This window comes from Oncorhynchus kisutch, linkage group LG17 (assembly GCF_002021735.2).
Source record: "Oncorhynchus kisutch isolate 150728-3 linkage group LG17, Okis_V2, whole genome shotgun sequence".
NCBI lineage: Eukaryota > Metazoa > Chordata > Actinopteri > Salmoniformes > Salmonidae > Oncorhynchus > Oncorhynchus kisutch.
Genome location: NC_034190.2, coordinates 27,021,074 through 27,032,086, shown reverse-complemented (window position 1 = coordinate 27,032,086; position 11,013 = coordinate 27,021,074). Strand labels below are relative to the sequence as shown.

Below are 11,013 nucleotides of genomic sequence, written 5' to 3'. Positions count from 1 at the left end.
AGCTGTCCCCGTAGTAGAACCCGTTTTGGTTCCAGGCTGAACTCTTTTTGGTTCCACTTAGAACCCTCTGTGAAAAGGGTCTTACATGGAACTCAAAGGGGTTCTACCTGGGACCAAAAATGGTTCTTCAAAGGCTTCTCTTATGGGGACAGCCAAATAACCCTTTTAGTTTTTTTTCCTAGGAGTGTAGGTGCCATATAATAGAAAGGTAGATTAAAACTAAACAGCAGAAGGGTTGTCCCTCCTTCCCGAAGTCAAAGATGACTGATATTGTCGTTGAGTGATGAACATAATCTGAGATGCAGGAGAATAGCTCTGCTTCTTGTGAACAAACAGTGGGGCTTGTAGTTAAAGATGCACTCTCAAATGTGTGTATAATTCCAGTCAGTAGTTTTGAAAATGGTGCAAAGGGCCTAAAGTGGCTCTGTTTGTGTGTACTACATCCTCCATTTTGTATGGTATGTCCAAGCCTGGTCCCAGATCTACTAGTGCTGGCATGCCAATGGCCATAGGAGTTGTCTATCCAGAACAAACAGGTCTGGGACCAGGCTAGGTGGCCTTTTTTATTATTAGTAGCATCCTTGGACAATGTCTATGATAGATGATCATTCTCATAACACTAGAGGTTGACTGAAGCAATAGTCTTTTTTGAATTTAGAGGCACGATTGGATATAAATTTTAGCCTTGATTCCATTTGAAAACCTTGCTCCTTTCCTATCATTTGTATTTTATTTAGATTTAACCTTTAACTAATGGAAAACAGAGGAGCCAGACATGGAACCCCTCATTTTCTCATTCTGTTATGTTCTAGAATCAGTAACACTCTTCAGAGTAGTTGAATTCATATTAGATGTTCTTTCCCCCTGGTTGTAACCAGAAGCTGGGTTGTGGAATGTGGACACCTGTGGTTTCTCACATTGTCTTGCTAACAAAAGACAGTTGGGATGCTATTATGACTGAGGGCCAATAATCATATAAAGTTATAAACACCAATACCCTTATTTTGTTATTTTAATCCCTTGAAGTTCAGTTTTCCCGTTAAATAATCTGCAAGGGACTGAGTGAACTATGATTGTATTTAAATAACATGTAACTATGATACCAATAAAGAAATGTATTATTGTATCTATTTGTTGGTGATTTAATTTCTAAAGAAATAAGGCATACATTATGCTAGTATTGGATCATATTACTTATGCCTACTCGTACAGCATAGTTTTAGTACTAGATGTGCTCAACATTATAGTTAGTCTCATTTGTGTCAAGGAGAAAAGGCTAATTAATTAAACGCTCAATTTCAATGGAATTTCACCACTGATCCAACCATTCGTATCATATTTATGACTAAACACTTGGCTGTGAAAAGGACAACCTCGGATTCAATTGCCATTTGTCATCATTCTGCAAACACCCTCGATGCTCTCTCTCTCTCTCTCTCTCTCTCTCTTCTGTGGAGAGCATTGGGGGAGGTGGGGTGGGCAGACCGAGGCTCCGCTCCCCCTCCGTCTAAAAAGCATTGTTGATCTAATATCACAGTGAGAGAGGAGGGCACTTCTACCTGACACCGTTCTATCCGCATTTTCTGTAGCACACATTTTGATCTGCAAATGCTTGAAGGTGCGTCCGTCTTTATTGATTTGGATCCATTAACTTTTCGCTTGTGAATTATAATTTTTTATAGACACAGCCTGTGTTCTTCATTGTTATAACATTGTTATAATATCTATGATTTTGGCGAGTATTGAGATGTATTCAACCTGCTGGCTCACTACATTAAATTAAGAACTTTAACTTTTATATGTTGTTGAAGTGGACCCCATGAGTGCTTATTCAGTGCCCCACAATAGTTCAAATCAAGTGTCATGACACAAGGATCTGGGAATGTGTCAGTTCTCCATCTTCGTGTGTATGACTAATTCTGGCCACTTTGCGCATCCAGTTATTATAACATACCAGTGGAATACTGGTGCTGCGGCACCCCCTGATAAATCACAATCATATTATAACATACCAGTGGAATACTGGTGCTGCAGCACCCCCTGATAAATCACAATCATATTATAACATACCAGTTGAATACTGGTGCTGCAGCACCCCCTGATAAATCACAATCATATTATAACATACCGGTGGAATACTGGTGCCGCGGCACCCCCTGATAAATCACAATCATATTATAACATACCGGTGGAATACTGGTGCCGCGGCACCCTCTGATAAATCACAATCATATTATAACATACCGGTGGAATACTGGTGTTGCGGCACCCCCTGATAAATCACAATCATATTATAACATACCGGTGGAATACTGGTGCTGCGGCACCCCCTGATAAATCACAATCATATTATAACATACAGGTGGAATACTGGTGCTGCGGCACCCCCTGATAAATCACAATCATATTATAACATACCGGTGGAATACTGGTGCTGCGGCACCCCCTGATAAATCACAATCATATTATAACTATATTTTTAGAATATTTTATTTCCCGACAAAATTTGTGAACTAGGCCTGTATTACTCCTGTTTGAGTGGAGGGGAGTGACCATATGCAGGAACGCCCCAATTGCGGGTAGTAATTTCACCCTTCTTGTTAGAGTGGGAGAGCAGAAAGGCTCTGGACAGGCTGAGTGGAAAGCTGGAAAGCCCCTCCCTGGTGATTGTAGCCTACGACGCGATGGTGCTTTAATGTCATTGTTTGAGTGGAGCTGCGCCCCGCTTGCATCCGCTGGGATCAAACAACCCCGACAGCGAGAACCCTTTTTGTCATAGAAATCAGACACTGCCTCTCAGTCACACGTGGGCTTCCGAAATGCTAAAAAGTTGAACATCCAGCCGTGGACTTGTAATACAGAACGGATCAAGGAGATGCTGAGGACAATCTGAACAGTGTACGACAGGACTCTCTCCACGTTTCACTCTAATCGGCAGTAGGATACATATATTTGTATATAGCTGGTGTGTATATAGCTGGTGAGCTACAGTGCTCTGTAGCCTAAAGCATATGCATAACTTTTATCGCGCTTAGAAAAGTAGGCAATAGGGGCGAGTTTGTTCTTCGTTTGAAATGGCAATCAAGTCAATTTCCGTGAGTGTCGCTCAGTAGAGTTTTTTTTGTTTTGAATGTACAAAAACTAGCATAGCATATTTGTAAAAAATGCCGGATTTGGCCCCACTAATTGTTTTGTTTGCGCTGCTCTGTTCAATCTCTGGGCGCGCATCCGGATGCCCTCTCCGGTGCGAATGCTCAGAAGCCGCGCACACCGTCAAGTGTGTTTCCAAATACTTGCGGAGTGTCCCGTCCGGGATACCAGGGTACACGAGGAATCTGTTTATAACGGGAAATCAGATCAGCAGAATTGGACCAGAGTCGTTCAAAGGGCTGGACAATTTAACCACGTTGTCACTGAGTAACAACAGGTAAGATAAACATTGCCCCCCCCCCCCCAAATAAGACTTTTGTAGTTTGGCCTACTTTTATTAGACTCACTTTCCCAAGTGTATATTTCCCTCATGATTTGAAATATCAATGTGTTATTATAGCAAACAAGTCATAGAGTTTGTCTATATATTTTTTTAAATATTTATATTTTCTCACACTTTTGAATGTGTCTTAGCATGAAACATTTGATGAGTAGTGTCCTGTTGTGTTGGGTAGTCTTGAATCAACCATGTGCCTACTATTGTGTTACTCATGGTCTATAATAACAGTAATGACTATACATCCTCTGCTCCCACTGTCCCTCCCTCCCTTCAGGATAACAGAGATAGAGTCTCAGACGTTTTCCGGACTGCGTTCCCTCCGCTCTCTGGACCTGAGCTCCAACCAGCTGACTGTCATCAACCCAGAGGCCTTCACTGTCCCGGGCCACACCCTCAGGGAGCTCAACCTCAGCCGAGCTCTCTACAACCACTCCTCTGTCATGGACCTGGCTATGTCTCTTCGCTGGTCCACCCTGGGGGAGATCCGGACCCTGGACCTGTCAGGGAACAGCCTGATCTACCTGCCCTCTCACACCTTCTCCTACCTGGGGGGCCTGCGGAGGCTCATCCTGGCCAACAACTCCCTGGTGGCCCTCTACAATGGCACCTTCTCTGGGCTGGACTCTCTGGAGCAGCTGGATCTGACCTTCAACGCTCTGCGGACCGTCCAGGAGGAGGGCCTGGCTGAGCTGGACTCGCTGTGTCCCGGGGCGAGACTCATTCTAGGGGAGAACCCCTGGACCTGTATCTGTGGCATGGAGCCCTTCGCTGCCTGGCTCAACTCCTCCCAGGGACATGTGGGGGACGCAGAGAGCCTGGTGTGTGCCTTCCCCCCAGACATGAGGAACATCTCTCTGCTGAGGTTGGCGGCTGGACAGGCTGGGGTGGGCAGGGACAGGGTGGCGCTGGGGTGCCACAGGGTGGATGAGGGGGCGGACCTGGCCCTCCAGACTTCCTACGTGTTCCTAGGGATCGTCCTGGGCTTCGTGGGACTCATCTTCCTCTTGGTCCTCTACCTCAACCGGCAGGGCATCAAGAAGAGGATCAATGACATGCGGGAAGCGTGCACGGAGGTGTTGGAGGGATACCACTACCGCTACGAGCACGACGCCGACCCCAGGCTCTCACAGGTCTCCACCACGGCAGACATTTGATGATATCAAGACACTCAAGGGGCTTCCATGATCCTTCTTTCATAATTGAAAACATTGAAAACATTTTTTTCTATTGCATTTATAGAGAATAATGTAGAAACTGTACATATGAATTGTCTGTAAATATAAACATACAGTAAGTATATAACTGGGCATTGCTATTGTTTTCCCAGTAGCTGGGTCCATGACGAAAGCATGAACCGTCTGTCTGATTATAGTCCTTCTCAACCAGTCCTCCCTTCCAGTCCACACATCGTCTGAGACTAGGAATAACCCCTAACTGATAAAGGGGCATGGGCTGTGAAAGAGAACTGGTGTATGGATGGGGGACGGACTGACTGTTCTTCTACATAGATTTTCCCCTCTTAAAAGAGGTGCTTCTCTGTCTGTCCTCGAGTGAAGTGTCACGTGAAGGAGTGAAACGACAATTGGACAATATCATTCATGTATGTTTTGATTCTTGGAACTGAGAACAGATATGGATGAATATACTTAATTCATGAAGCTGAAGTAATACAACTGAAGACTGTTCTTATACATTTCACCTGCTATGACTTTACGTGAATGTTGTTCTTTGAGGAGAGATCTTGTAAATGTATATACTATCTCTACCAAGCTCAAGTAAAGCCAAGTTCATCAGCCCATAAGATGCAGGTTGTGTGACACCAACCCCTGTGAAACTTGGGCAAAATGGCTGTGTCTGAAATTGCACCATATTTCCTATATGGGCCCTGGTCAAAAGTAGTGCACTTATAAAAGGAATAGGGTACCATGGGGACACAGACAATCTCTCATTGAGCTTTGAGGGCCAGCTCACCCCAGGACTGAGGAGCAGTTCTTTGGTCTTCTGTCCCTCTGCCCCAGGGTGCCTGAATGGAATCCCAGCAGATTAGTCTCCATAGCATTCCAAAGGAAGGAGAACCTCTCCTCCTAGCTCTCCTAAAATCAACTCTCTCTTTTCACGGAGATGAGTGGAAAAAGGAGGATTGTTCACACTGCACAGCCACAGTCATACAGCAACGGAAATCTCCAGACCCTCTTTCATGAAAATGTGCTTTGTTTTAAGATCTCTAGTTTTATTTTCAAGATGATGAGAACCAGGACGAGCCTGGGGCTATAGGGCTGAGGCAGGGGCTATAGGTCTGATGCTGGGGCTATAGGGCTGATGCTGGGGCTATAGGGCTGAGGCAGGGGCTATAGGGCAGGGCTGGAGCTATAGGGCTGAGGCAGGGGCTATAGGGCTGGGGCTGAGACAGGGGCTAAATGGCTGAGGCTATAGGGCTGGGGCTATAGGGCTGAGGCTATAGTGCTGGGGCTATAGGGCTGAGGCTATAGGGCTGAGGCTGGGGCTATAGTGCTGGGGCTATAGGACTGAAGCAGGGGATATAGGTCTGGGGCTATAGGGCTGAGGCTATAGTGCTGGGACTATAGTGCTGAGTCTGGGGCTATAGGGCTGAGGCTGGGGCTATAGTGCTGGGGCTATAGGACTGAGGCAGGGGCTATAGGGCTGATGCTGGGGCTATAGGGCTGATGCTGGGGCTATAGGGCTGAGGCAAGGGCTATAGGGCTGATGCTGGGGCTATAGGGCTGAGGCTGGGGCTATAGGGCTGGGGCTATAGTACTGAGGCTATGGGGCTGGGGCTGAAGAAGGGCCTGGGGGTGCATGGGGCTGAGCCAAAAGCGATCCCTCCTCGAAGATAACAGCCGTTCCCTAAAGGAAGGAAAGCCTGGGTGGAGCTGAAGCTGTTTCTGTTCAGGGGACTTTTCAGTGATAGGATACAGATGAGCCTGGAATGCCAGCAACAGAGCAGGCAGCAGCAGTTTAATTCAGACGCCGAGGCCTGCTCTGCTCTTATTAACTAGTGCAGTGAAGGAACTGTTGTTGCCTTCCTTCTTACAACAGAAATATACTTAAGCAATAAGGCCAGAGGAGGTGTGGTATATGGCCAATATACCACAGCTTAGGCACAACGCAACAAATATAAATTAGCTGTGGTATATTGGCCATATAGCACAAACCCCCGAGGAGCCTTATTGCTATTATAAACTTGTTACCAACATAAATAGAGCAGTAAAACAAAATGTTTTGTCATACCCGTGGTATACGGACTGATATACCATGGCTTTCAGCCAATCAAAATTCAGGGCTCAAACCACCCAGGTTAAAGTATTTGTTATACACTTAAATTATAATTCATTCCTCTGCTGTTATCTGTTTGTTTTTAAACCAATTTGTGAAGTGATAGTTGACCTAAATGGGATGTGTTGGGAGTACATATGGTTCTCTTTGATCTGTGATGTTTCTGTCATGATGTCTAAAGTCACAGTGAGAAACCTAACCTTGGTAATTGGTACCAGGCTAATGTTTAGTCTGGTGTGTGAAAACTAGAGAGGGAGAACATAGCAACAAAGAACACATTTCTTATTTATGTCTCCATTTGAAGTTTACATTTTTTATTGCATGTTTTTTTAGTTGAATATAAAGCCTGGACATTGTGTAGAATCCTTTCAACCAAACTTGAAATTCTAATAGCATATTTGAATGAGGTTTTTCTTTTTTATATATATATATTTGAATAAAAGCCTGTGTCAACTTGGTTTTGCGGTGGTTTGCTGCTGGTAGAGAGAATAGAACAAAACTCAATGGCTTGGTCTGAAATGCACCCTATTTTCTATATAGTGTACTACTTTTGACCATAGCCCTGGTTAAATGTAGTGCACTATGTAGGGATTAGGGTATCATTTCAAACAGACACAATAACTTCATAAAACAGGAAGGTGCTCTACTCTGCTGTGGTTGAATTGAACAGAGTTTGACTCTCTCATTACTCTGACTCAACCGGCCCCCATCACCGTATTGTTCCTCATTATCCTCTTGCAGAAACGCTGACTCAATCCCTATGTGGCCGTGGTGATGTAGGACGTGTCACAGAGGAAGACCTAACTACAAGCAAAGCTCCACCACTAATTGCATTGTTCTGCTGGCCAGAGAGAGAGACCGAGACAGAGAGAGAGAGGCTAAGATGCCTTGTGACGTGATAGTGGCTAGCTCCTCCCCTCACCATGACAAGGGTGTGTCTGAAGTGGCACCCTATTCCCTACAGTACACTACTTTTGACGCCTATTCCCTATATAGTGCATTACATTTGACGAGGGACAGTGCACTATATAGGGAATAGGGTGCCATTTTGGACACAGACTAAATTTGTCAATCTGATGCAGCAGCCATTATCAGTGACGTGTCGTCATTCTTAATAACGGCCACTGGGAAGGAAATCCATCAGAAGTGGGCCTATTTCCTTTTGCCTTTATGCAATGTGTCACGACAAGAGCAGAACATGAGGTTTAATTTAGTATGTGCACTATAAAGCGAATAGGGTGCAATTTGGGACTAAGATAGAAGGACTGAAGAGATTGGTGACTGCTGGTCATTACTTACTCCTCAGGTTATTATTGGGTGGATCTTGTGACTGGATTCGATTAACATACTTATGAGGTCTGGAAAATCAATGGTGTCAGTTTTCAATAGGTTGGGCTGCAAGGTTGTCACGGCAGGGAAGGAAGAGCAGAGAGAGTGTGACAGCTAGAGAGAGTGTTAGATAGCTAGAGAGAGTGTTAGATAGCTAGAGAGAGTGTTAGATAGCTAGAGAGAGTGTTAAATGGCTAGAGAGTGTTAGAGAGCTACAGAGAGTGTTAGATAGCTACAGAGAGTGTTAGATGGCTACAGAGTGTTAGATAGCTAGAGAGTGGTAGATAGCTAGAGAGTGTTAGATAGCTAGAGAGTGTTAGATAGCTAGAGAGAGTGTTAGATAGCTAGAGAGAGTGTTAGATAGCTAGAGAGAGTGTTAGATGGCTAGAGAGTGGTAGATGGCTAGAGTGTGTTAGATAGCTAGAGTGTTAGATAGCTAGAGAGAGTGTTAGATAGCTAGAGAGAGTGTTAGATAGCTAGAGAGAGTGTTAGATGGCTAGAGAGTGGTAGATGGCTAGAGTGTGTTAGATAGCTAGAGTGTTAGATAGCTAGAGAGAGTGTTAGATAGCTAGAGAGAGTGTTAGATAGCTAGAGAGAGTGTTAGATGGCTAGAGAGAGTGTTAGATCGAAAGAGTGTTAGGTAGCAAGAGAGTGTTAGATGGCTGGAGAGTGTTAGATAGCTAGATAGAGTGTGATATAGCTACAGAGAGTGTTAGATAGCTACAGAGAGTGTTAGATAGCTACAGAGAGTGTTAGATGGCTACAGAGTTTTAGATAGCTACAGTGTTAGATAGCTACAGAGTGTTAGATGCCTAGAGAGTGGTAGATGTCTAGAGAGTGTTAGATAGCTAAAGTGTTAGATAGCTAGAGAGAGTGATAGATAGCTAGAGAGAGTGTTAGATAGAAAGAGAGTGTTAGATAGCAAGAGAGTGTTAGATGGCTGGAGAGTGTTAGATAGCTAGAGAGAGTGTGATATAGCTACAGAGAGTGTTAGATAGCTACAGAGAGTGTTAGATAGCTACAGAGAGTGTTAGATAGCTAGAGAGAGTGTGATATAGCTACAGAGAGTGTTAGATAGCTAGAGAGAGTGTGATATAGCTACAGAGAGTGTTAGATAGCTAGAGAGAGTGTTAGATAGCTAGAGAGAGTGTTAGATAGCTACAGAGAGTGTTAGATGGCTACAGAGTGTTAGATAGCTAGAGAGTGTTAGATAGCTAGAAAGAGTGTTAGATAGCTAGAGAGAGTGTTAGATGGCTAGAGAGTGTTAGATAGCAAGAGAGTGTTAGATGGCTAGAGAGTGTTAGATAGCTAGAGAGAGTGTTAGATAGCTAGAGAGAGTGTTAGATAGCTAGAGAGAGTGTTAGATGGCTAGAGAGAGTGTTAGATCGAAAGAGTGTTAGGTAGCAAGAGAGTGTTAGATGGCTGGAGAGTGTTAGATAGCTAGAGAGAGTGTGATATAGCTACAGAGAGTGTTAGATAGCTACAGAGAGTGTTAGATAGCTACAGAGAGTGTTAGATAGCTACAGAGTGTTAAATAGCTACAGAGTGTTAGATGCCTAGAGAGTGGTAGATGGCTAGAGAGTGTTAGATAGCTAGAGTGTTAGATAGCTAGAGTGTTAGATAGCTAGAGAGAGTGTTAGATAGCTAGAGAGTGTTAGATAACCAGAGAGAGTGTTAGATGGCTAGAGATAGTTAGATGGCTAGAGAGTGTGGTAGATGGCTAGAGAGTGTTAGATAGCTAGAGAGAGTGTTAGATAGCTAGAGAGAGTGTTAAATAGCTAGAGAGAGTGTTAGATGGCTAGAGAGTGTTAGATAGCTAGAGAGAGTGTTAGATGGCTAGAGAGAGTGTTAGATAGAAAGAGAGTGTTAGATAGAAAGAGAGTGTTAGATAGCAAGAGAGTGTTAGATGGCTGGAGAGTGTTAGATAGCTAGAGAGAGTATGATATAGCTACAGAGAGTGTTAGATAGCTACAGAGAGTGTTAGATAGCTACAGAGAGTGTTGGATGGCTACAGAGTGTTAGATAGCTACAGAGTGTTAGATGCCTAGAGAGTGGTAGATGGCTAGAGAGTGTTAGATAGCTAGAGAGTGTTAGATAGCTAGAGAGAGTGTTAGATGGCTAGAGAGTGTTAGATAGCTAGAGAGAGTGTTAGATGGCTAGAGAGAGTGTTAGATGGCTAGAGAGAGTGTTAGATCGAAAGAGAGTGTTAGATAGCAAGAGAGTGTTAGATGGCTGGAAAGTGTTAGATAGCTAGAGAGAGTGTGATATAGCTACAGAGAGTGTTAGATAGCTACAGAGAGTGTTAGATAGCTACAGAGAGTGTTAGATGGCTACAGAGTTTTAGATAGCTACAGAGTGTTAGATAGCTACAGAGTGTTAGATGCCTAGAGAGTGGTAGATGGCTAGAGAGTGTTAGATAGCTAGAGTGTTAGATAGCTAGAGAGAGTGATAGATAGCTAGAGAGAGTGTTAGATAGAAAGAGAGTGTTAGATAGCAAGAGAGTGTTAGATGGCTGGAGAGTGTTAGATAGCTAGAGAGAGTGTGATATAGCTACAGAGAGTGTTAGATAGCTACAGAGAGTGTTAGATGGCTACAGAGTGTTAGATAGCTACAGAGTGTTAGATAGCTACAGAGTGTTAGATGCCTAGAGAGTGGTAGATGGCTAGAGAGTGTTAGATAGCTAGAGTGTTAGATAGCTAGAGAGAGTGTTAGATAGCTAGAGAGAGTGTTAGATAGAAAGAGAGTGTTAGATAGCAAGAGAGTGTTAGATGGCTGGAGAGTGTTAGATAGCTAGAGAGAGTGTGATATAGCTACAGAGAGTGTTAGATAGCTACAGAGAGTGTTAGATGGCTACAGAGTTTTAGATAGCTAGAGAGTGTTAGATAGCTAGAGAGAGTGTT

General features: G+C 43.9%; 1 protein-coding gene across 1 annotated transcript; it reads left to right on the top strand.

The window, feature by feature from the left end:
- The first annotated feature begins 2,622 nt into the window (after nt 1-2,622).
- LOC109880800 (trophoblast glycoprotein-like) lies at nt 2,623-7,235 on the top strand. The gene is made up of 2 exons (XM_020472986.2): nt 2,623-3,427; nt 3,765-7,235. The coding sequence occupies exons 1-2, from the start codon at nt 3,165-3,167 to the stop codon at nt 4,642-4,644; spliced, it is 1,143 nt and encodes a 380-aa protein (XP_020328575.1). The 5' UTR covers nt 2,623-3,164; the 3' UTR covers nt 4,645-7,235.
- The last annotated feature ends 3,778 nt before the right edge of the window (nt 7,236-11,013 follow it).